The sequence below is a fragment of the Schistocerca gregaria genome, chromosome X, assembly GCF_023897955.1.
Source record: "Schistocerca gregaria isolate iqSchGreg1 chromosome X, iqSchGreg1.2, whole genome shotgun sequence".
Taxonomy (NCBI): Eukaryota; Metazoa; Arthropoda; class Insecta; order Orthoptera; family Acrididae; genus Schistocerca; species Schistocerca gregaria.
Genome location: NC_064931.1, coordinates 154,194,708 through 154,222,698, shown reverse-complemented (window position 1 = coordinate 154,222,698; position 27,991 = coordinate 154,194,708). Strand labels below are relative to the sequence as shown.

Below are 27,991 nucleotides of genomic sequence, written 5' to 3'. Positions count from 1 at the left end.
TAGGTGTAAAACAAAGCATAGGGCTATAGATAGAAAGATTCTAAATTAAACACATTTGGCTATCAAGAGAGCAATGCGTGATGCCTTCAGTGATTACCATAGCAGAATATTGTCACGTGATCTTTCACAAAATCCAAAGAAATTCTGGCCATATGAAAAGACTGTCAGTGGTACCAAAGTTAGTGTCCAGCCCTAGTGAATGAGACAGAAACTGAAATTAAGGGTAGCAAAGCAAAAGCTGAAATGCTTAACTCCATTTTCAAATGTTCCTTTACAGTGTAAAACCCAAGAGAATTGCCCAATTTATTCCTCATACCACTAAAAAGATGACTGAAATAAATATTAGTGACAGTGGTGTTGAGAAATAGCTGACAGCGTTAAAACTGAACAGAGCTCCATGCCCCGAAGGAATCCCTGTCAGATTGTATACTGAATTTGTTGCTGAGTTAGCCGCTCTTCTAACTTATAATCTATTGTAGAAACCTGAAATAAAATACTGTGCCCAGTTCTTGAAAAAAGGTACAGGTCACACCCATCTACAAGAAAGGTAGTAGAAGTGATCCAAAAAATTACCGTCCAATATCCCTGATATCGATTTGTTGTAGAATCTTAGAACATATTCTGAACTAAAACATAATGAAGTATCTTGCACAGAGTGACCTCTTCAATGCCAACCATCATGGATTTCAAAAACATCAATCATGTGGAACCCAACTTGCACCATTCTCACATGGCATATTGAAAGCTTTGAATCAAGGCAACCAAGTAGATGCAGTATTTATTCTTGATTTCCAAAAAGCATTTGACTCAGTACTGCACCTATGCTTACTGCTGAAAGTACTATCAGATGGAGTGTCAAGTGAAATTTGTGACTGGATTGAGGACTCTTTGGTAAGAAGGAAGAAGCATGTTATCTTGAATGGAGAGTAATCATCGGATGTAGAAGTAACTTCAGGAAGTGTGTTAGGACCCTTGCTGTTCATATTGTATATTAATGACCTTGCAGACAATAACAATAATAAAATCAACCTTTTTGCAGATGGTGCAGTTATCTATAATGAAGTACTATCCGAAAGAAGATGCACAAATATTCAGTCTGAAATTGATAAGATTTCAAAGTGGTGCACAGACTGGAAATTTGCTTTAAATGTTCAGAAATGTAAAATTTTGCACTTCACAACTTGCTCTAAATGTTCCGAAATGTAAAATTTATGTAAGTGTAATACTTTGTAGGGATATGAAGTCGAATGATCACATAGATTCAGTCGTGGGTAAAGCACGCGATAAGACTTCGGTTTATTGGTAGAATACTGGAGAAGTGCAGCCAATCTACAAAGGAGATTACTTACAAATTATTCATGCAACCAGTTTTAGAATACTGCTCAAGTGGGTGGGACCCATACCAAATAGGACTAACTGGGGTACTGAACATATACAAACAAGTGCACCACAAATGTTCACATGTTTGTTTAATCCGTGGGAAGTGTCACATGGATACTGAAGGAACAGAATTGAAAGACTCTTGAAGATAGATGTAAACTATCCTGGGACAATCTATTAACAAAGTTTCAAGTACCAGCTTTAAATAATTTCCCTAGAGATATACAACAACACCCTATGTATCACTCATATAGGGATCATGAGGATAAGATTACAATAATTACTGCATGCACAGAGGCATTCAAACAGTCATCCTTCCTGTGCTCCATCTGTGAATGGAACAGGAAGAAACCCTAATAACTGCCACAATAGGACAAGCTCTCTGCCATGTTCCTCATGGTGGTTTGCAGAGTACATATGCAGATGTAGATGTAGATGGCTATTCTAGAGGGCTGTATGGAACATAAAAAAACTGACGTGTTAACGCATCAATCAAAAGTTTATGAATTAAGGCAAATGAGATTCATTACTTCTCAGTGTCTTTCTATGGAATAAAAGTTATTAAAGAAACTGAACATGTCTGAAGTAAACTGGACTTATACCTGAGAGGAGTTGGGTTCAAATACCCATGCAGACATGGCAGTTTAGGTTTTCCTAGTTTCTTCAGAATGATAGAATGGTTTCTACAACAAATTATAGCTAATTCTTGCCTTAAATTTTGTTCAAGCAGGTTAAGACTCCTTGTTGTATGAGGATAAGTCAATGATTATCTGCAGTTTTGCTCTAACTGTCTTTAGGTTGGCTCTACGACTTTGTGCACTCACCAGCCACTAGATGGCACTGTTGTTTTCACCTGTGGTAGGTTGTAGCATTACCACATCAGTCCACTTTGTACTGTCACAGCCTAAAGATAGCCATGTCACACACTGTTTGCACCAGACAGCATTCTGTATCTGTTCTTTGGGGTCTCAAAGTGTACCAGGAGCAACAAGTCATAGAGGACTTTCAGCGCAAAACACGGACAAAGTTTTGTCACAACAAAGTGTTCACCAGTAGAGTTCAAAAGTAGCCAAATAAGCATGAAAAATGACAGAAGAGTGGAGCTTCATGCTACAGCCATAATTGATGGCATTACTGAACAAGTCTGTGCCTTTATTCTGAATAACAGACAAGTGGCTGTTGATGATGCGGCAAACTATATGCAGCTTTGATCCACTTGTAGATGTATGATTAGTTGATTAGGCTCTGAGCAACAGGTGAAGGAGATTAGGTTCTGAGCAACAGGTGAAGGAAGTGGTGCACACGTGGCTTGCTCAGCAAACACAACTCCCCCCCCCCCCCCCCCTCCCCAGAGGGTATCGATTGCAGATACTTATTGACTTAACTTCATATAATGACACTGATAAATCAACACAAAATCTCTTGATAATTCAGATAAATTTCAGAACTAAGTGCCTTTAGATGACACATTTGATTAAATTTAATGATGGATATATCAGAGAGGCTTATTTACTGTGATATGAATTATTGTTTTGTAAGTAGTTTCTTTTTTCCATCAGGCTCTTCTTTCAGAATACTAGAACTTATCAAGAGAAAGCTGTCTAGAGGTCACTTTATCAGCCTTCTCTTTCAAGTGGCTGATGGCCTTGCTCTATCAGTTATTTTTGTATATTTGTGAACTTTGGGGATTATGTTACCTTATTTTCTTGTTTTAATAAACACTTAAAAGTTTCTCCTGTAGCAGAATGTACAAGATAAATGCAGTGACATTTCACCCACTTCCCAGAACTGTAAATGTCAGTTTTCCCTCATATTCATTACTCTTAAGTCATTGTTCTTCTATCTTGATGACACTGTATCTCACCATGCAAAACAATAGTGACTGAATATCACAGCTGAATCAAGACAGACTCACTCCTATTTTCCTCTACCCTAGAAATACAGCAAAGAGACCAGAATTGAAACAAAATATTCAAAATAGAACCCACTGTATTTAAAAACAGGAAACTGCATCTTTATACGGTGATTATTCATAGTAATTTAGAAAATTTCAGTTCCCTTTAGATATAAAATACTATACATATGCAACATAATCAAGAAATGAGTCACAAAAAAAACTAACAATGAACACTTTTCTGAAATGGTTAAAAAAAAAGGAAACTCTGATCATGATAACACCATTTAAAAAAATGTGGTGCACTTAGAACAAATAAGTTAATACTGAATCGAAATCAATTATAATCAACACAATATCTTCAGCATCAATGTTCGTCTAGTTTATTCATTAAAAGAAAAACATTCTGGAACTTACTGTACACATGAATATTGTGGCTTGCTGTAGATAGCTGCTGTGCTTCAAGCATCAGGATGCAGACTCATCAACATTTTCTGATCCATAATGGGTGAAGTAGCCCCTTAATTACAAGCCTTTAATGCTGCATAACTGATAACGATTGTTTCTGATGAATTTACAAAGTCATCTGTCGTACTACTTCTAGACATGAAGTTACAATAATATAAGGAAACACCTTCCATAAGTTTTCCACATTGATAATTTCTCAGGCAACATAAGTGCCAATAATTCTCATGAAGTTAAGAATTATATGCATAACCTGAAACTACAGAACCGAACAAAAAGTTGAGAGTACTAAATAACTGACAGTCTACCATGTGGTATTTGTCTGACTTTATATGCTCCTGCAAACATTTACTGGATATAATTACTTAGTGCTCTGGTGTGTCTACTTAACTCCCAACAACCATTTACAAATGTACAGGTATGCACAGTAATCACAACAAAGGTACCATAGCAGAGTGAGCTGGTTGGACTTACATGAATCATGGACAACATATATTTATTGCCATATCCTACCCTTCCCTAACATGATCACAAAGTGCATGGTAGATCCCAGCCAGTTTCTTACTTATTTACACCTGACATCAGGCTGACCGTGCCACCGTGTTCTCCATTCCATCATCTGGTACTCATTTCCAGAAATAAGTTCCTGCTATTTACAGTTATTTTCTGCAAAGATATTTCTATGGGAAAGACTAAGGAAGGAAGGAAGGAAGGAAGGAAGGAAGAGAGAGAGAGAGAGAGAGAGAGAGAGAGAGAGAGACTTCAGTCCCTCAATGTGACTATGGAAAACTAACCATAACTTACCAAGGTTAGATAATAAGCATAGATAGCTTAGCTCCTACTACAGGGTGTCCAGTGAAGGAGTCCCCAATTTCAAAATTAAATGTCTCGAAAACAAAAAGTAGTCATTAGCAGTCAGCTTCTGAGGCCAATCAATCCCTGCACCAGTAAATTTACAATAATACTGTGCAATGACTCTATTCCCACAGTATTCATCACCAAAGTGAAGCACATGTTTGGTGCAATGTGGTCTGGTCCATCTTGTATGAACCACCTGGTGTGTGGTAGACCCTCCAGTGCAAGCTGTGGGTCGACAAACTGTTCCAAAATTGCAACTTCACATTCATCAGGGATCATTTCTTATACGAGACGAGTCAATAAAGCCTCTGCTGCATACCACATTCCAAACCCTAACTTTGGGAGAATACAGTGGTTTCACTTTGCACAAAGGGGGATTTTCAGAAGCCCAAAACTGCCAGTTTTATCTATTCACAATTCCATTCAGGTGGAAGTGTGTTTCATCTGTGAACCAGATGCAGCCAACATCAAATCCTTGGTTATCAATCACTGTGAGAAACTGGTTCACACCCTCTGTCACACAGGTTGTACATGTATGGACTGATGGCTTTGGATTTTGAATGGACACACGTGTAGTCTCTGTCTCAGTATTTTATGCATGCTGGAATACTTCAAATAAGTCTCTGCTGCAATTCTTTGAATGGATTTCCTTGGATTTTGCTGAATAATTCCACAAACCATGTTGACATTTTCAGGAGTAACTACAGTTTGCCTAGGGCGAGCATTCCCCACTAGATCATCAGCCATGCTGTCAGTCTCGTTTGATTTGGCGAAGAGCTTGTGAATGACAAGATGGAATTTCCTACCTGTGAACTGGAAGACCATAGGTTAGAACACTGGAGCATGGTGGTGGCCACTCATCTGTAAAGTTAGTTTGTTCACAGCCATACCCATGCTGTTCTGTATGTGGTTGCAGTCAAGTCAATGTACAATGTGGCTACCTTCACAGGTGCCCAACATCACCTTTTCTGAACTGCACACATGGAAACCCTCCCTGCTACGAGGGTAATCCCAAAACTAAGGTCTCCTATTTTTTTTTTATAAGTACATAGAACTGTTTATTTCTACAATGGTTTACAACAGTTTACAGCTTGAACATTTAGCTATTTTTTGACATAATCACCATTTCTATCAATGCATTTTTGTAGACGCTGTGGCAGTTTTTGTATGCCCATGTCATATCAGCTCACCATCATGCTGTTCAGGAAGTTATGAACCTCTTCTTTCACCTCGTCGTCGAAGCTGAATCGCTGGGACCACAATTAACACTGACAGGTACTGAGAGTCTCTGAAAAAACTCAAATGCACAATTTAGAACTGGAGAAGAGGAATGTTGAGCAAGAGCGCACACATGCTCCATGACAATGCTCGACCAAACATTGCTCGGCAAACCATTGCTCTCCTGCAACAGTTTCAGTGGAACATAATCACCCACCCACCCTATAGTCCTGACTTGGCACCCAGGGACTATCATCTGTTCCCTAGGTTAAAAGGACATTTGGCTGGAAAGCGATTCAGGACCAACGACGAGGTGAAAGAAGAGGTTTGTAACTTTCTGAACAGCATGGCGGGGAGCTGGTATGACATGGGCATACAAAAACTGCCACAGTGTCTACAAAAATGCATCGACATAAATGGTGATTATGTCAAAAAATAGCTGAATGTTCAAGCTGTAAACTGATATAAACCATTGTATAAATAAACAGGTCAATGTACTTATAAAAAAATAGGAGACCTTACTTTTGGGATTACCCTCGTACATATCCCTCATTTCTGTAATACTCTGTCTCAATCTGCATTAGTCCCTTCCCCCTATGTACCTCCACACACTCCCATACTCCCTGTTTGGAACCTCTGTATTTTCTTATCTGTTTCTCCTACTATACATTTTTCTCCTTGTACTCTTCCTGTATCTCTGAAAATTCCTTCCAACAATCCCCTAATCTGCCCCTTCAAGCAAGACTGTGCTGCCCATGACAGGCAGAAAATTTCTGTTACTCTGAATACATCTACATCTACATGGTTACTCTGCATAAGTGCTGGGCAGAGGGTTCATCGAACCATTTTCATACTTACTTCTCTACCAGTCCACTCTCGAATGGCGCGTGAGAAAAAGGAACACCTAAATCTGTCTGTTTGAGCTTTGATTTCTCTTATTTTATTATGATGATCAATTCTCCCTACATAGGTGGGTGTCAACAAAATATTTTCACATTTAGAAGAGAAAGTTGTTGATTAACATTTTGTAAATAGATCTCCTTGCAAAGAAAACTGCCTTTGATACAGTGACTGCCACCCCAACTTGCGTATCATATCAGTGATACTCTCATCCCTAATGCGCAATAACACAAAACGAGCTGCCCTTCTTTGTACTTTTTCGAGGTCCTCCGCCAGTCCTGCCTGGTAAGGATCCCACACCTCGCAGCAATATTCTAGCAGAGGACAGTGTAATGTAGTCTGTCTCTTTAGTGGGTTTGTCGCATCTTCTAAGTGTCCTGCCAACAAAGTGCTGTCTTTGTTTCGCCTTCCCCACAATATTATCTATGTGGCCTTTCCAATTTAAGTTGCTCGTAATTGTAATTCCTAGGTATTTAGTCGAATTGACAGCCCTTAGTTTTGTGTGATTTACTGTATACCCAAAATTTATTGGATTTCTTTTATTACACATGTGGATGACCTCGCACTATTCTTTGTTTAGTGCCAATTGCCACTTTTCGCACCATACAGAAATTCTCTTTAGATCATTTGGTAATTGGAATTGATTGTCTGATGATTTTACTAGACGGTAAATTGCAACGTCATCTGCAAACAATCTAAGGGAGCTGGTCAGATTATCCTCAATAAATAACAGTGTACCTATTAAACAAAAGAAAAGTGACTAAAACAGCATAAAAATAGTACAGACAACAGCAAATACTGTGAAAGACTATCCACAAAATATTATAGAAATCCACTAGCTCATACGAGTTTAATGCAGCAAAAAAAAGTTATTACAATACATTAATCTCATCTGTAAACACATTGATTTCACTGCTACAGTTTCACAATGGTCATGTCCATAATAGTGGATAATTTTAAAAACAGCCAAAGTCATAATGTTAACAGATATTATCTGATGTAACAGTGCATACTATGCAATTCTTGGGTGAAACACATTGATGAAGTAGTGATGGGCATCAGCAATTGTTTTGGCTCTTCTCAGAGCATACTCTGGCATTGTGCCAAGTGGATTTCAATGTATACAAAGACTGCAGGCAACACCTGGTTGCCCACTCCTGGTTATACCATCCTTCAACCATTTTACATAGATGCTCATGGCAGTAGCATACAAACAGCTGACCAGCTTTACCATTTCTAAGATACAAGTTCCCAAGCACCATGCCAACACAATCTGCCCTTTTTCAGGTCACACATGTCAGGGGTTTTCCCCATTTGCACCCCACAACATCACTAGAATGTTTTTCTCACTCACCTGTGCTCCACTTATACAGGATCTCTCTCTTATGAGTTGCCAGGTACTTTTTCCCTGGTGTTTCTGCAGATATTTGTGATTTTGGTTTTCATATGTAAAGCTGGAATCATACCAAACAACTACTGCACCATGTGTACTTTCCTTACCGTCCACATGCCTCCAACACCACCAGGTGGCACATTCAGTCTTGCAGTAGGCAGTGGTCATAATGTTTTGGTTCATGCACGTGTGTGTGTGTGTGTGTGTGTGTGTGTGTGTGTGTGTGTGTGTGTGTGTGTGTGATTTTATATATATATATATATATATATATATATATATATATATATATAGAGAGAGAGAGAGAGAGAGAGAGAGAGAGAGAGTTGATCTGAAGATGAGTAGATCTAGATGAATATTCATTTCAATTATTTCTTTCTTTTTTTTTTTAATTTGAAGAACATGGTACTTTACTAGGTATAATCCTATGGGGGGTGGTACGTCACTGCTTTCCTCTGACTGACTGACTTACCCTGTCACTTACAGGAGGACCTACAGTTCAATGTGAATCACAGACTATGCTGCAACTAGACATTTATCACATTAAAAAGTCATTGCCAGACAGAAAAGGGGTGTTAAGTCACACTAAAATTCCAAGAATCAGCTGGGGATCAAATCCTGGATCTTTGTAATTTTAGTTTAGCACTTACCCTTTGAGCCTTAGAGTACAAAAATTGCATGATTACGTATGTTGTGTTCAATAATGTAATGCCTGGACAAAAAGTTTACAGAGAAAAACTACAAGTACATGATGAGCTTCAAGGAACAAAATAAGTATTAAAATAAGCCTATTCATGAAATAATTTATTTATTTTGTATATTGTGTGCCACAATATGCATATACAAAAAAAGAGGATATAAAATAATCAGATCAACATTCAACCAAAATTAAAATATTAATGAAAAGCACCAGTAAGTAGATGTGAAATAGTTGTGCCACAGAAACAGATGAGTGGAACTGCAAAACTTCAGGCAAGCAGGGTGTTCCCAATACCTCTTGTTAACAACAATACAAAAAGTGATTCACCTGCCTCTATCCCCTCAAGTCACCATACATATCCTTCCTTCCTGTATACAACATGCCACTATCCCCAGCAGCACCTGTGGGAAATTCTCTTGCTGTTCCTTCTCCTCATCCCAACTCTTCCACATTTATAGCATCCACGACATCTATGACAATTACTCAGTTCAGTTAGATCAGGGGAAAATAAAAGAGAGATTAGCTGTGTGTGAGCATGTCCTGGCAAAGAATTTTACTTCGGAAACACAGCTAGTGTCCAGTACCTGGTTTATACATCTGCCTAATGCCCAAAACTTCCTCTCCTCACTGTATTGTGTAAGTAAATACTTCCTAACTTTTGCATTCAGTTTTATTAGTTCAAAACATCAAATGGAAATAAAGAGTGAATATATGGCACAAAATACCCTATAATTGGGGAAGGAGAATGAGTTAAATGTTTGCACATGATGGCAAACACTATTTTCTTGTTATTACGATACTTTGGTGTGATGATAAATTATGACAACCTACCTAGAACCATGTAAGTCTTCCTCTTATCATCCACATATCAGCAATCCAACATGGCCACACTGTTATGAGATGTCAGCAGCAGTGTTGTTGCATCAGCATACATGCTGGATGCAATGCACTCTTCAACATTGTTATGAAGGTAGGAAATGTACTGAGGGACTGGATGTCCCATTCCCTGTCTCCCCAGAAGTGATCAATGACAGGTCTAGTGACTTTGGTGGCAACTCCAGAAGCTGAAAGTCTGGATTGCATCAGTCAAACCATTCCTGTTCTTTCGAAAGATGTCTTCATCCTTCAGCAGAAAACAATATACTTCCTGTATACAACAGGTCCACAAGAAGATAAAAAAGGAACAGAAAACTGGTGGATTCCTCTATAACTACGAGAGGACCGAATTGTTAAAATAAAAGCTGGGCACACCACGCAAGCACCAGCACCAACCTGCACTGTGGACACAGTATGCAGCAAAACTGTAGCTTCATGCAGATAATAAAAAAGATGCACATGACGATCCACTGTGTCAAAAAGGAAACTGGCTCCTCAGATAACCAACAGAATTCTTGTTGCAGTCAGAAGAATTATGCCAGCACTTTTCTTAATTGATTTAGGGAAACCACAGAAAACTAAATCACGATGGCCCAATGTATATTTGAACCACATCTTCCCAAATGTGAATCCAGTGTGCTCGCCACCACTGTGCCACCTACCTTGGTCAGTCATAATGGATGTGTAATGAGGCCACCCACAGTTGTTCAAAAGACTGCACATAACAGTTATCAAACATGTCAGGGGTGCACCTTGACTATCAACCCTTCACTGTCTTCTACAGTTGTGGTGACTACCATTTTTCTGTGTTCACAGCAGTGTTTATACATTTTAAGCATAGCAACAATCAATCCTATAGGTCTTCAAAATTGTTTATTCATCAAATACCTACACATTCTTTCATGTACTCATCTTGCTCTAACATATTGCTTGCCTGGCTCTTTAGTTATTCACCAAACACTGTGGTCATACAGCTAAGTTTGCCAAGGCTGGAAAAATATAATTCAGCATTTACTCTGCATACTTCATTGAGTGCGAATGTATACCAGTTTCCCCATTTATACAAAAAAGACCTCTGAAGGTGAAATAAGTGATATTACTTATAATTCTCAGTCAGACCGACAGCTGTAATGTAAATTACAGATGAATACATAACATACAAATACGCAATTTATGTATTTACAGAATAACTGCAGGAAATAACATAACATTGTACCTTTTGCCACTGCTACTGGTACTGCTGCTGCTACTGCTGCTGCTACTGCTACTACTGCTGCTGCTGCTACTGCTACTGCTACTGCTTTCACCAGATGAAACATCTTTATCTTTCTTTCCTTCTTGAGCCTTACTAGCTTTATCTTTATCTGAACCAGATGCAGATTCAGAGCCATCATCTTCCCCCTTCCCACTTTCTGCAGTCTTCCTATAACAAAAAAATATTTTCATTAAATGCACAAAACTAAAATCTCCTTCGGCAGCATGTATCAATAAACAAATTACAAAAACTGGATGTACCTGATAGTTAAATTGCACAGGCCACAAATGCAAATGACAATTTCACTCTTACATACACTGCACGTTGTAAATAGTGACAGATATAATGGTAGATAGAGCCCAATTCGCAAGTGGAAAAAAGAGCAAATTCAGCAGAATCAAAACACTGTCAGGAAATATGAGAGAAATATAATTTTTGTACAGATGGTTAATATATATTAGACGTATTCCTCTATCAAAATCTGTAAATATGCAGCTAGGCAACAGTGGTTGTGATAATTCATTCTCCACTCAGGTTCATTTGACATTTCTGCACTGGTTCTTGTGCACGCCGTACATGTTATAATGACTTTGACAGTACTGAATTCTTCTAAATGTCCATTACACTCAGTGACACAGTTTCTGCAGAAAGAAGAAGAGAGACCACTGGATATCTATGGTAAGCACTTGTCCATTATGAGACCATCAAAAGGCAATGGTGTTGTGTCAAGTTTTTGCTGTAGGTATAACAGTAGAGTATGAAAAATACACGGTCAGAGCCTCTCTTTGGTTTGTGATGTCCTGCTCTACATGACTGAAGAACAAATTTGCCGAAAGGAGCAAACTGTAACAAGACAACTACATTTTCGTTTGACACAGTATACAGAGGCTAACACTACAATTTGGCATTTGTAGTGTTTCTGTTCAAACGGGAGTCCCAAAGGCAACAAAATAATGCATGTGACTAAATAATGATGTTCCAAGTGCCCTCTGCAGGTGCCACTGTAGATGCCGAAGATACATCACACTTACTGGTCTACAAGTCACCAATAATGCAAATGGATGAGCCAGAGTTCTGTCCAGGGACCAAAGAATTTACAACTCAGTGAGACAGAGTCCTGCAAAATCCAGGAATAGATTAGAACACTAATCATTACTATGGATTTACTTAGAGGGAACATTTTTTTCATAGCGTGGGGAAAGAGACAGCAACTCAAAAGCAACATAGATTGTTAACAAATAATTCAATTGACAGGACTCAAAATCTAAACTGGCTGTTAAAAAAATAAGAAAATTTCTAGTGCAGATGATTTTAGAATTCTCAGGAACAGTGTGTGTGTGTGTGTGTGTGTGTGTGTGTGTGTGTGTGTGTGTGTGTGTGTGTGTGTGTGTGTGTGTGTGTGTGTGTGTGTGTGTGCGCGCAGGGGGAGGGGAGGGGGGGGGCATCTCAGTACCATCAAAGTGGAGGAACACTTTGCTGCTGTGCTGTGTTTCAAGTAAGATACTTAAAATTTTTGCTGGAAGCTTCCTCAAGACCTAAGTCACATGTGTAAGCAATGACAACCAGACTCATTGCTGTTAGATGCCTAGTTCACTTTGGCTTCTTACTCCATGTAAGCAACAACCTCCAACCACACACACTACCTTCTCAAACATGCAGTGTGAAAAATCACAAGAAACTCAATGACAGCAATCCGGTCACTATGCATTAAAGTTTTCCAGTCAAAGTGTGCCTGACAATAATATGTGTGTTTCAGAGCCATAAATAACTAATACCCAGGAAAGCCATCCTGAACTTATCATGAACAGAATGATCATATTACTGTTTTAATTTTCATTTATGGCAGAAAAATGTTAGCTGTTTTATTTTTAACTAATTTTATAAAGAGTGACTACCATCAATCTAGCCCTGTTCTAAACTGAGTAGTTCATTTACAAATGAAAGCAATTATAATGTATTTTAATTACATTTCTGCAGCTGGTAAACCTAAGCCTAATCCTTAAGCTTCAAGTACTGCAATTTGTTGCACTTAGGTGCACTACTTGTAATTAATAAATGTAAGTTTTAGCAACCCTGTTGACCGCAAAAATGGATAACATGGATATATCAATATGTATAATGTCGCCCATGTCTAGCATGGGCACCTATTGGTTGCCGGTCAGACACTTGAATTTCCATAACAGACAAATATAAGGTTGCCTGACGGTGGTCTCTTCCTCAATTGCTGTTACTCAACTTTCCTTTACCAGTGAGCTCCGGCCACCATGACTGTCTACCAGGACTGAATCAACTCTATGTGCATAATACTTCAACTTTTTAAATCCAACAGCACATTAATGGTTTGCCAAATGTTCTCTTAAGAAAACAAAAGTAAAAATATGCTTGGATATTGGGAGTGATTATAACAACAAATATAGCACTCTGGGGAGGGGAGAATTAATTTCTAGTGTAAGTTTCTAAAATAAATATTTGATTTTTACTTTCACACATGCCCCCTAACATGGGGACTGTACGAACTTCTCTCCACCGATTTGATTCATATTGACAGTGTGTGTAGGGCACAACTAGGATGTGAACACAGGTAAAGGGAACATGCAACTCTCAACTCTTTTTAAGAAAACAGTATTTAAAAATTTTAATCATTCTTATATACTTTTTATGGTTGCTAGAATTCAAGGAGTCGGTGGCCAGGCAAGTAAGTGCTTTGTTTCACAAGCATGAGGTCTCTGGAAAGAATTTCGCTGCTGACACTTCTAGTTCTTTTTATTTTTTGTTTTTGTTCATTCCCAGATAATTCTAACAACAGATTTATTATTTTCATAACTGTATCCTAAAACAGAGAAATGTTTGGCAAGGAGACTGGAAGTAAGAAGACAATACACACTCTGTCAAATCAGTACAATCATTTTATTTATATTATTGTATCTACATTTGTAACAAGTATAAAGTGTAACCTACAGCACACTGCTCGAATTAGAATGATACTAATTGTAGAAATGGAAAAAATAATTACTGTGACATACAGTACACATAATAAATTCTTAAATTGTGCATGTGCATGATTCTTTCAATGTCTCTATTGAAAAACTAATTTAGTTTACATTCATAAACACTTACCACTCATCACACAATTTCACAGCATACCACACACAATGTCTATTGTTAGAATAATATGTGAATGAAAAAAAAGTACCAACAGAGAGATTCAATCCAAAGAACTCATACTTATGAAACTAAGTGCTTACTCACTCAGCTGTGGATTCCTTGAATACTAGCAACAATACAAAGTATACAAGCACACCTAAAATGTTCAAAATTGATTTTCTCAAAAATAGTTGAGAGTTACATCTTCCTGTTTAAATATGTTGAAGCCCCAGTTGTGCCCTACTCACCCGATCAATATGAATCAAATCACTGGGTGGATGTTTATACAGTCCCCCTCTAAGCATCAAATACAAATGATGGATACTACCATAGACAGTAATCAAACCAAATAAAAACATTATTAGTCCAAGACGGTATTCAGCAGGGCTCCCGAGAGAATCTACACTATGTGATCAAAAGTATCAGGACATAGGTGCATTCTGCTGCCACCTGCTGCCAGTTACTCCATATTAGTTACCTCAGCAGTCATTAGACATCATGAGAGAGCAGAATGGGGCACTCCGCGGAACTCACAGACTTATGTAGTCAGGTGATTGGGTGTCACTTGTGTCATATGTCTGTACACGAAATTTCTACACTCCTAAACATCCCTAGGTCCACTGTTTCTGATCTGATAGTGAAGTGGAAACATGAAGGGACACATACAGCACAAAAGCGTATAGGCCAAACTCGTCTGTTGACGGACAGAGACTGCCGACAGTTGTACAGGGTCGTAATATTTAATAGGCAGACATGTATACAGACCATCACACAGGAAATCCAAACTGCATCAGGATCCACTGCAAATACTATGACAGTTAGGCGGGAGGTGAGAAAACTTGTATTTCATGGTTGAGTGGCAGCTCATGAGCCCCACATCATGCCAGTAAATGTCAAATGACACCTCGCTTGGTGTAAGGAGCATAAAAGTTGGACCATTTAACAGTGGAAAAACACTGTGTGGAAAGATGAATCACAGTACACAATGTGAGGATCAGATGGCAGGGTGTGGGTATGGTGAATGTCCGGTAAACACCACCTGCCAGCGTGTGTAGTACCAACGGTAAAATTTGTAGGCACTGGTGTTACGGTGTGGTCGTGTTTTTCATGGAGGGAGCTTGCACCCCTTGTTGTTTTGCATGGCACTATCACAGCACAGGCCTACATTGATGTTTTAAGTACCTTCTTGCTTCCCACTGTTGAAGAGCAATTCGGGGATGGCAATGGCATTTCTCAACATGATTGAGCACCTGTTAATAATGCATGGCCTGTGGCAGAGTGGTTACACGACAATAGCATCCCTGTAATGGACTAGCCTGCACAGAGTCATGACCTGAATCCTATAGAACACCTCTGGGATGTTTTGGAATGCCGATTTCATGCCGGGCCTCACTGAATGACATTGATACCTCTCCTCAGTGCAGCATTCTGTGGAGAATGGGCTGCCATTCCCTAAGAAACCTTCCAGCACCTGATTGAACGTATGCCTGCGAGAGTGAAAACTGTCATCAAGGCTAAGGGTAGGCCAACACCGTATTTAATTCCAGCATTACTGATGGAGGGCATCACGAACTTGTAAGTCATTTTCATCCAGGTGTCCGGATACTTTTGATCACATAGTGTATGTAGGAATAGAAATTCATTACAATACAACAATAGCTGCAATAATTACTGTTTATAAACAAGAATATATGAATGATGCAAATTTTCTGCATAATTATGAGCGTGGTACTGAATCCATCCACAAAACTGGAAGTCATACTATTAAGTACATTCTGAACTGAAGGCATGCTCACACAGCAAATTGATCTCACATGAGCATGATGAACAAAATATGCTTCAATTAGAATGCAACACACATGCATTTTGCTTTCAAATTAATTCATCAATAACTGCATCATAAATTGAGTCCAGCTGTGAAGGCATTTTTTTCACCCAATTCAATTATAATTTCTCCACTTAACATTTAAAATTACAATATTTAAATTACAGAGCAAAGTACTACTGTCCCTTTTCACTGATAGAGTATTTCCACTTTCCCTGAGTTTTATTCTAGGAATCAACCACAATGATCAATGGCTGCTGACGATCTTTCATTAATAAGATCCAGATCAAGATACTTAGCAAACTTCAGGTAGTCTATCCTTGACATTTTATAAATGTTTCTGACACTCCACATCAAAATTTGGTGACAGTAGCAAATGATTCATTACTGACTGCTTGAATTGCTCAGCTTTTCCTGGAAGCACCAGATGCATTTGTGTGTACAAGAAACTAGACGTGGAAATGTCATTATTTCCAGTATATGATCATAGAATGTCATTCTTAAACTATCAACTTCAGTCAATAATGAATATGCTCAGAACTGAATCATAAAGAATATGCTAAGCAAACTACAGGCATTCTTGAATTACACGACAAGCCCGTCTTTTGGCTTTAACCACACCATGCAGTGGTTTTGGATGCACCTTACCTGTCAAGTTTTTCAATGATGCACAGCTGACCTTGCAATTTTTTTTTTTTTTTTGTGGTACCATTTTGACTCAAGTCTGGATTTTATTCAAATTCTATTTTTTCTGAGAATATTCTGATCTGATATTAGTCATTATTGACTTAAGCTGATAGTCTGAGGACAATATTTTGTGGTCACAAACTGGAAATGAAGAAAGACATGCACACCTCCTGTCTCAATATATATAAATGCAACTGTTGCAGCTCATTTAACTAGATCATTTTGTTAATTCTTTAGTTTTTTTAAATAATTTCAGAGATGACAGGAAGATTATTTTGCTGACAAGCCATTATTTTTTCACCTATTTAGTAACAAAGTATATAATGCCCTACACTTGCATTAACCTGTTACTAGTCAGTTTGATGAACATAGTTGTCAAACAAGGTACTTGTTTCAAAATACAGGAATACTAGTGCCTGAAGTTGATTAAACCTGCGCTTCCTATTACCATACCTTATAAGCCCATTTTTCTATTCCTTAATAATTTTCCATTCTCAAACTCTGGACTATATCTTGTAATGATACTCACTTTTCTTCATTATCTCTTTTCTGTGAAAATTAAATAATTTTTTTGTTGTAATCAGTAGCAGTCATCTTCCAAGCTCAATATCTTTCAACGCAATAGCTAATAGTATGTTTCAACTGCTCAAGAAGATAAGCAATGTTACTTGGAAGGAACTGACCACATTACAGAAAGTCACATCATCTTGTCAGTTCCACAGACATTGTAAGAATCACCGCCAAATTAAAAGGTCAAATAGCTGCATACAGTAGCAGTGAATCCACACATGGAGAAAACTATTCTGGAAGTTCTTTCAATTAATTTCTCCTTCAGTGTTTTTATACACATCAATGAGAATGCAAGTTTGATCCTTCAGTAATTGGTCAAGGAGTAATTTAAACTATTAATGTTTGAATATGTTTTCTGTGGCAATAATTAAAGAAACATTTCATTTAAGAGAATAAGTGACTAATTAATAAATTATCATTTGCTATGATGATTTTTTTGCTTGTTGGAAAACTTCCTTTAAAAAAAAATGAACGTTCAAACTTCCTGACACATTAATACTGTGTATGGTTCAATGATACTGACTAACAGTTCTGAGTCTGCTTCTGGCACATACACAATGTGATCAAAGGTATCCGGACACCTGGCTGAAAATGACTTACACGTTTGTGGCAACGTCCATCAGTAACGCTGGACTTCAATATGGTGTTGGCCCACCCTTAGCCTCGATGGCAGTTTTCACACTCACAGGCATACATTCAATCAGGTGCTGGAAGGTTTCTTGGGGTATGGCAGCCCATTTGTCACGGAGTGCAGCACTGAGGAGAGGTACTGATGTCAGTCGGTGAGGCCTGGCATGAAGTCAGCATTCCAAAACATACCAAAGGTGTTCTATAGGATTCAGGTCATGACCCTGTGCAGGCCAGTCAATAACAAGGATGTTATTCTCGTGTAATCACTCTGCCACAGGCCGTGCATTATGAACAGGTGCTCAATCATGGTGGGAGATGCTATCGCCGTCCCCAAATTGCTCTTCAACAGTGAGTAGCAAGAAGGTGCTTAAAACATCAATGTAGGCCTGTCCTGTGATAGCGCCATGCAAAACAACACGACTAAACACGACCACAACGTAACACCACCGCCTCCGAATTTTACTGTTGTGTGCAACATTGGCTCGGTTTCAAATAGTGCAGTTTATGACCTAAGTCATGGGCATATGGTTAGTGAAACAGAACAGTTCAAATTTCTAGGTGTTTGGATAGATAGTAAACTGCCGTGGAAAGCCCATGTTTAGGATCTTGTTCAAAGACTTAATGCTGCCATTTTTACTATTCAAACGGTATCTGAAGTAAGTAATCATTTGACATGAAAATTAGTCTACTTTGCTTATTTTCATTCGCTTATGTTGTATGCTATTATATTGAGTCTGGGTACTTTGACATTGGCATCTCAATATATTTATTCCTTACTGTCATTTCTTGTTAACAATATTAGCTTATTCCCAAGAACAAGCAGCTTTCACTCAGTTAATACTCGGCAGAAATCAAACTTGCATTTGGATCAGACTTCCTTAACTCTTGTGCAGAAAGGTGTGCAGTATACTGCTGCATCCATTTTCAATAAGCTACCACTAGAATTCAAAAATCTTAGCAGTAATCCACGCACTTTCAAATCAAAACTGAAGAGTTTCCTCATGGGTCACTCCTCCTATTCTGTCGAGGAGTTCCTTGAAAAATTGAGCTGATTCTTGTTGTATTGTTGATTGCGTTTACTTAAACATATGGATTGACTTTTTTCGGATTCATAAATATTTTATTTTTACCTGTTATAACTTTTATGTTGTAATATCATGCACTGACATGTTCCACGACCTTGGAGATTTGCTCCTCAATTTGGTCCTACAGAAGTTGACGTATAAATAAATACACACGTTGGCAGGTGATGTTCACCGTGCATTCTCCATACCCACAACCTGCCATTAGATCGCCACATTGTTTACTGTGATTCGTCACTCCACACAACATTTTTCCACAGTTCAATTGTCCAATATTTACACTCCTTACACCAAGCAAGGCTCATTTGGCATTTACTGGCATGATGTGTGGTTTATGAGCAGCCGCTCGACCATGAAATCCAGGTTTTCTCACCTCCCACCTATCTGTCATAGTACTTGCAGTGGATCCTGATTCAGTTTGGAATTCGTGTGTGATGGTCTGGATACATGTCTGATTATTACACATTATGACCCTCTTCAACTGTCAGCGGTCTCTGTCAGTCAACAGACGAGGTCGCCCTGTACGCTTTTGTGCTGTGTGAGTCCCTTTATGTTTTCACTTCACTATCACATCGGAAACAGTGAACCTAGGGATGTTTGGGAGTGTAGAAATCTCGTGTACAGATGTATGACACAAGTGACACCCAATCACGTGACCACATATGAAGTCTGTGAGTTCTGCAGAGTGCTCCATTCTGCTGTCTCACAATTTCTGATGACTACTGAGATCAATGACATGGAGTTCCTGGCAGTAGGTGGCAGAACAATGCACCTAATACGAAAAACACACGTTTTTGGGGGTGTCCAGATACTCTTGATCACATAGTGTAGTTTTCATCTCTCAGGGCAGATTGTTACAGCATAAACTCCACTCCAGAGTGAAAGACTCATTCCAGAAGTAAAGAATGCTTTGTAATGTGTTCTGGGACAGGGCTGCATTGTTCAGTTTCTTAGCTCTTTAAGATATGCTTTAGAAGTACTATAAGAGTAAATTGTACATATGTTTCATGTGCATTATATGCCTGAAAGGAGTGGTGATTTAAATATTTGACAGCACAAGCTGAGCTAGTGACTGTTATTGTATGTATTTTACCACTACACTACACTACACTAGTTTGAAAATCTTACACTTACCTCTTGCTAGATTTACTTTCCTCACTTGAAGAACTCGATTTTTTATTTTCTTGTTCAGGTTTGCTGGGTTTTGTCTTCTGTGGGCTCCCTGAGTCTGACTCTGAATTTACCTGCTTCTTTTCTGTAGTGCTTGTCCTGTATATCATAAATAAATAAATATACCTATGTAAATAATTGCCATAAACAAGGAGAAATACAAAAAATATGTAATTTTAATTTCTTTTGTTTAGGGTCAATGTACAAGGCATGTTATTTTAAGTCTAGTGATGATCCAATTCAACAACCCAGTACTTTGTACAAGTGACACAATTTTACTGGTATTCAAGATGGGTGGGTTTAAACCTTCAGCATCTGCCCAGATTTAGATTCTCCAAAATAACTTCATGTGAATCAAGTTGCTTGGATGAAAGGTGCTGACTTCAGTTTCATTTGCAGTAAGTTCTATTACTCTGCTGCTGCTGTGGGGCATCCAATATAGGAAATATCCTTATAGTGTGGTTTCTGTGGTCTATATGTCTGTGGATTGAGATTTCAGGGTTGTTACATCATCATAACACAAGAACTTTCTGAAAGCAGTGGACAGAATACCTTTAGTGAAATGATACAAAAGAAATGAAGCATAAAATGAGCTTCGTTGCAGATCATCATTTAATCTGCAAGGTCTTCTTCTCTTTTCAATATGGTGTAGTATAATTAGTATTTGCCTAATATGTTATTGAGCATGGACACTTTAGTCTACATAGGCCCATTTCCTTTCAGCCATATCTTCAGATCTTTTTAGTCTACAAAACAATAAGACTTGTTAGGGCCTTCATTGGATTGCAGCAATTTCTATTGCATCTGAATCCTGCATGTTCTATTGGAATGTGTCAAAATGCTGTAGGACATTCTGTTACTGGTCACTCTTTCTAGTGGTAAAATAAATTCATTTTCATTCTTTATTTGGATATTGTCCTAAATCAGGTAGGATTCAACACAGAGTCAAAGAACATATTGTGCCACTCACATACATACTGCATAATGACCATGATGCTCAAACTTTGAATTCATTAAGGTACATAAAAGCTTTACCAAATCCTGAAAAAGTGGACCCCATACTAGACAGGATAAATTACAGGGAAAGGAAAAATGAAAATTAAGATATATAAGGGCAGTTGTTCTTCCTGCAGTCCATCTTTGAATGGAACAGGAAGAAGGGCAACTAATGATATTGGTATACTACAATTTCTCCATAGATGTTTTACTTGACAATGTTATTACATTTTTAATCTGAAAATATCTTTTTCTTTCCGGGTATTTCATCTCTCTCTCTCTCTCTCTCTCTCTCTCTCTCTCTCTCTCTCTCTCTCTCTCTCTCTGTGTGTGTGTGTGTGTGTGTGTGTGTGTGTGTGTGTGTAGCAGTTTTCTGCAGGAGTGAAGGAGACCAAAAAGAGCTGTATGTAGTTTGTGTGAAAGTCTACGGCATAAGTGGAGAAACATTTAATCTCCACAACTATTTAAAACAATACCACAAAGCTACAGGAGAATGCTGACAATTAGATGGGTTGACTGGATGGCTAATGGGGAGATAACTGAATTGAGTTGATCAGAAAAATTTATTCAACAATTTACACTGAACCCTGATTACAGCAACTACGTTCAAGTGGATATAAGTTGCAGTAGCAATGCAGAGACAAAGAGGCATGGAGAGCTACATCAAATCAGTATTCAGGCAGAACACTGCAACAACAGGTGTAAAACAACACCCACAACAGGGAGTATCCAATTGCAAAATCACTGGGCCCATTCAAGAGACTTTCACATTGTTGCATTATCTAAAGCTAAAACACTACAAAATTTTATTAAATGGAACAGACATGTAAAATCAGCAGTGGGGACAACTTATAACAACACTTAAATTTGTTGTAGATCAATGCTCTAACATGTTCATGTGGTTTTTTTCCATTAGAAGTGACTCCTCCCTCCCTCCCCTTCCCACCCCTACACTAACCCAGCAAGTTGATACAGTGGTTAAGACTCTCATTCTACAAAAGCAAATTCAATTCCACACCTAGCCATGCCAATTCAAGTTTTGTGAAGTTTCCTTAAATCACTTTTAATGGAATCTGGAAATGTTCCTTTAAAATTCTGTGGTCATTTCCTTCCCAAATATTAGTTCAATTTGGCTATTGCTTCTACTATAATGACGCCACTGTCTATGAGATTTTAAACTCTTCTTTTTCTGTTGGCTCGCAGTTTTTCTTCTTTTAACGCCTTCACACATTTGGAACCACGTCAGAGAATTCTCAGTTATCTACTGTGACTGAAAGACTTCAAATGATTGTTAATGATGCATTATTTAACTCATTGGTTGTACAAATATGCACTGAAAAATTCTGTACATGTTCAGTAGGGCTGAACTGTGATGTTGGTTTTGGCTTCTATTACAGGAGTTACAATACACTTGTTTAAACATACTATTTGTGATTTCCCACAGACTGATTTGCAGACTAAAGAACAGTTTTTCAAAATGTTTAAAATTTGAGGAAAATTGTATGCTTCCCAGTCTTCTCGTGTTACATGCAAGAAATATTTTTTCTTCCATTATTTATATTCAACAAAATGTGCTGAAACAATAACACATTGACATTTTTCAACAAGGTTTTATAAGTAGCACAAGAAGACTACCTACATGTCTCAATATTTCAGAAACTGAGATGGCAAATACCACAAAACAAAATCATGTTTCTCTCTTCCTTCATCACCTTCCCTCTCTCAATTTCATGTCAATGACATACAGGATCTACTGAACTCGGAACAATGCCATGTGACTTGAGTTTTTAAACTAGTCAAATAAAAGCAGTAACTTGCTTCTGTTAACACTTTTCACAGCAGCAATCACATTTACACAGACTGGAAAAACAATAGGCATAAATTTCCAGATTTGCTTCTATATTAATGAGAGACTGAAACAAGCAGTTATATGATAACACGCTATATTTCTTTTGAACAAATAGCAACAACTTTTTTTATGGGGGGGTTGAACAAAAAGGGAGGGGATGGGGAGGGAGGGCAGGCTGTTACTTTGACCACACTGAATGTAATGAGCTTTTGGCATTATGAAGTTTCTCACCATTCTAGCAGATGTGAGCCAACTTCTCACTTCACTAATCAGTGACATGTACGCAGTAATCTCATTGTGCGCTCATACTAATACCAAGACTTCATGTAACTAAGCTTGTATGTGTGGGATAGTATGATGATGAAGCCTGTAGCATAAAAGTGATTACATGAACTACTGCAGGGAGCCATGGTCGTTCCTGTCCTTGTAAGATAACAGAAACATCTACATATGTTTCCCTAGGGTTACAAAAATACACTTCCAATAACAACACAATGTTCAAAAATGTATTTTGAACTTAAAATAAATCCGTTCCCTGATGACTATATAAGCACACAGTACAAAAACTTTTTCACCCCCAGGAGATATCAGTCTAATTCCATGTAATATGGCCTCAATTCAAGGACAAAGAGTTTCCAGAAATCTCTTCTGGAATGCCACAACAAGTTGACACCACTTATTGCTGACTAGATCCTGTATGGCTACCATAGTAGCCACTGAGGTGTTTAATTCACATGCCACAAAGTAAACCACAGACCAAAGGCTCACAGCCATTTGCACTAAAATCACTTCTGTCAGCACCGCAACTCTACCATGATGACCACCAGTATGGGGGCAGCGGGCCACTGCCTGCTATGCCACCAATCCGCCACCTTCTGACAACACTGGGAGATGGAGTACGGAGCATGCCATCACAGCACGAGGGGCTCGCGTGGGTGGTCAAGCACAAAGGCTGGCAGGGGAAGGTCTCATCGTGATGGCCGTAGCTGGCTGACACTGCACTCTGTCAGCAATCCTGGGCATTAAAAATACTTTAGGCAGTGCAATTCCTCAGCCAAGTTGCCACCATCATGTACTGGGCTGTGGCAGGGTGCAATAACAAAGCGCACAGAGTATTTGCAGACTGTTTCTCTAGCCCTCCCAGGCATCCATCCAACCACACCCACAACTGGTGTCAACATGACGTTCCAAACAGTTCCAGATATTTTCCATGAGACTAAGATCATATGTTTTGGTGGGCCACTCGAAGTACGATTGGTTGCCCAAATGTTTGTCAGGCCTAAAATGTATGTGATCTGCCCTATGAACAAGGCTGTTGTAAACTTAGAAGAAGGGAGTGTGCACAGCTCACTCATCATTATTAAGATGTAGAGGAAAGGGCAACACTTGGTAAACAAGATTTTGAAATAGACATCCTGGTTCACATTCATGATAACCTAAATAGGTAGGCCCAAGACACAATACAAATTCACAGTACCACCTCTACATCCAAACACAATAGCTCTATTCTGACATTCTCTGACATTCTGTAACACTTAACATCGACTCATCTTACTATGTTAAGTTCACACAAGTGACTAGCACATATGCATCACTTCACAGTAATGGGTCACACAAGTGGCTTGTGCGACACATTTGAGTACAAACCACACTGATGAACACTCTCCTTTACTACTATTAAGTTGGGCACATCTTGATTACATTTATTGGGCTTCTCTAATGACATTTCTATCAAAATTTGTGATTTGTTCATGCTTTTTCACTTTGCGTATTTCTGCTCCTTGTGTCGGGGACCATTCACAAAGAGACTTTTGCTAAAGGTTATTACGAGCAATCAAACTTTTTATATTTGTTACAAAGAAACATGAATTCAGAACTTTAAAAATTTGTACAACAGGTTTGCCGCCATCAATATGAGGAATGTCACAAACAGCAATTTGCACTAACACGGCAAACCTACAATTACAATGCCGCATTTTTATAACAAACAAACAAACTTCAGAGTTTTCACACTATAAAACATCAGAGGACAATGACATTTATTTTTAAGACTTCTACACCATTCCTCCAATCACAAGATATCAGCCAGAACATTATGACCACCTAGCTAATAGCCAATATTTTCCGCCTTTGGCACAGATATCAGTGGTGTCACATCCTGACATGGAAGCAATGAGGTCTTGGTAGATTGCTGGAAGGAGCTGGCACCACATCTGCACACACACACACACACACACACACACACACACACACACACACGTCACCTAATTTCCGTAAATTCTGGGAGAAAAAGGGGGGGGGGGGGGATGAGACTTGTGCCATGTTCAATTACATCCCAGATGTGTTCGATCAGGTTCAGGTCTGACAAGTTGGGGGGCCAACACTTCAATTGGAACTCACCACTGTGTTCCTAAAAACCACTCCAATATACTCCTGGCCTTGTGACATGGCACATTATCTTGTTGAAAAATGCAACTGCCATCGGGAAACACTATCCTCATGAAGGGTTGTACGTCGTCTGCAGCCAGTGTACAATACTCCTTGGGTATCATGGTGCCTGGCACAGGGTGCACTAGGTCCATGGATGCTTAGGTAAATGTTCCCCATAACATAATGGAGCCGCCATCAGCTTGTCTTCTTCCCACAATAGAGGTGTCAAGAAGATATTTACCTGGAAGAGAACGGACTCACGACCTTCCACCAGCATGACAAAGAAGGTATCGGGATTCATCAGACAATGCAATGCTCTGCCAGTACACCAACATCCACTGCCCATTTCAGTTGTAGGTGCCAATGTTGTGGTGTCAACATTGGCAATGTATGGGTCTTTGGCTGCAGAGACCCATTGTTAGGAGTGTTCATTGCACTGTGGTTTCAGACACACTTGTACTCTGCCCAGTATTAAAGTCTGATGTTAGTTCCGCCATATCTCACCACTTGTCCTGTTTTGCCAGTTTGCCCAGTCTACAATGTCTGAAATCTGCCCAACACCACATCGTCTGGAGGTGGTTGCACCTTGGTTTCGTTATGTGTTGAAGACACTCACCATAGCGCTCCTTGAACACCAAACAAGTCGTGCAATTTCCGAAATGCTCATGCAAAGCCACCGGGCCTTCACAATCTGCCCTCAATCAAATTCAGATAGATCGCACACCTTCCCCATTCTACACATGGACAGCATTCTCATAGACACTACATGCACTGTGCATGTGTCTGACTAGCTGTCCTTCCTCACCAGGGGACGCTGCTATCACCTGAATGGGTTTATATCGAAAGTAGGTTGGTGGACATAAATAGGTTGGTGGTCACAATATTTTAATATCCATAATAATATCAGTGTGTCTAGAAGTACTATGCTCTTTGATTTTATCATGGTCTGATTATCATATTTTCTGCCTTTTTACATGAACTACATGAGCTGGTGGATCCTCTTAGACTGACTTTACACGAAAATATGTAATACATTTTTTGCCTATTATGCCACCACCAAATGCAATGTGGTGGTCACAAACTTGTAGTATAATCATAGACAGAAGCATTATGTTCAGTCTCATCTCCCGTGAGTAGTTGACCTGTAGGATTGAGCCAACATTAAATCATGCCTAGATATCAAGAGTGTTCAGTTCTGTATGTACTCACTAATTATAGATGTTTTAGACCGTTTTGAGCGAAATAATGAAGAACATAGTATGGCAAACCCAACTTAGAGGACAGGGTGGACATTGGAGAATGGCAATCTGACAAGCAATCAATGTCACAATACTCATCAAAGTAAGCAGAGCTCATAATGAGCCATGAGGAATAAACACGGGCACACAGTGGAATACACACTACACTCATGTTGCCTTCACATACGTGACAGATGTGACTGCCTACACTGAAATAAGGAATTTGGGCAATGGTACCACCAGGTTACCTCCTAAGTGTACACTATAGTCTCTTGCGGTGGCATTAAATTGGTTCCAGCAGCATTGTTCCATAAATTAATATTATTGGAATTACATGGTGTCCTGAAATGGACCAAGCACAGAAATTAATAGCAGAACTGTTGATAGATTGGCTATCCGTACCATTCCAAGTGAGCACTGAACATCAGTATCATTGCTGAACTGGAAGTCATTCTACTTCATTTCCTATATTTGCAGCCAGTGCAACTAATTTATTAACACACACTAGGTAACAAATTCCAATTAAAGGCTTGTAACCAAATGTTTGACAGACCATCTTCTCTAGTAATACTGTGTTCAGCAAGTATTTTTTTTTTTAATAAACGATTTGTCAATTTTGTGTACATGAGGACATAAACCTAGTATAATCAGTAATAGCATTTCAAGTATTGCATGCTCCACATACAGAATTCTATGCTTCATTTTCACCAGAAGTGAGCCAGGCAAATATTCGCAAAGCCAAAATTGTTTCACAGCAACCCTAGTCCATATACATTAAAAGACATAGTAAAAACCAATTTAGATTAGTTGGTATCCCTACAAATAACTGAACAAGTGAACTGTCAGTTTCTTGGCCACTTCAACATTACCGATTTAAAAAAAAAAAAAAAATAAAAATAAAAAAAAAAAAAAAAAAAATCAAATGAGAATTGATATGTGGCCGTGTGGTACTTTCATCATCATCATCATCATCATCATCATCATCATTGTCAATGCACAGGGAGTCTTTGATTCACACGTAATTTCATTTCTCAAGGTAATATAATCTGTTTGTTAAATTAAAAGCGAGAGTATGTTTTTCTAAAATCAATCTCTTGGATACCTTCATGCAGATGCCAAAAGGATGAACAATCCAAGCAGCTCGTAGTAATTAACACTCCATTTTACCTCTACAGATATTAATGGTCACCTTTTGGAGTATCCAGTTTTCACAACAGTTCATAGAATTCTTCATACAAAATATTCAGTCATGTGCCATTTATTTAGACGACCTTTTTCTCATGGGAAAAACATGGCAACGCCATGTGAAGAAGCAAGGTCTTTTCTTCATTTACATATATAGTTCAATTACTGGAAAAGGTAATGCAAAAACTGCACCACTGTGCACTTTGTCATTGTAAAGACCATTATGAAATCATTAAATATGAAATTCAC

At 38.6% G+C, this 27,991-nt stretch overlaps 1 protein-coding gene across 2 annotated transcripts in view; it reads right to left on the bottom strand.

Annotated features, from left to right (window-relative positions):
- The window catches only part of LOC126299417 (RNA-binding protein with serine-rich domain 1-like), a 103,676-nt gene that overhangs the window by 55,708 nt on the left and 19,977 nt on the right, over positions 1-27,991 (bottom strand). Inside the window, exons 2-4 of one of the 2 annotated variants that reach the window (XM_049991315.1) lie at positions 22,680-22,900; positions 20,009-20,143; positions 10,898-11,104 (exon numbers count right to left, since the gene is read on the bottom strand). In XM_049991315.1, the coding sequence (XP_049847272.1) occupies positions 10,898-11,104; positions 20,009-20,143; positions 22,680-22,681 (344 nt within the window). In that variant the 5' untranslated portion in view covers positions 22,682-22,900. The remainder of the gene's footprint in view (positions 1-10,897; positions 11,105-20,008; positions 20,144-22,679; positions 22,901-27,991) is intronic. The other variant, XM_049991314.1, reaches the window with a different exon arrangement.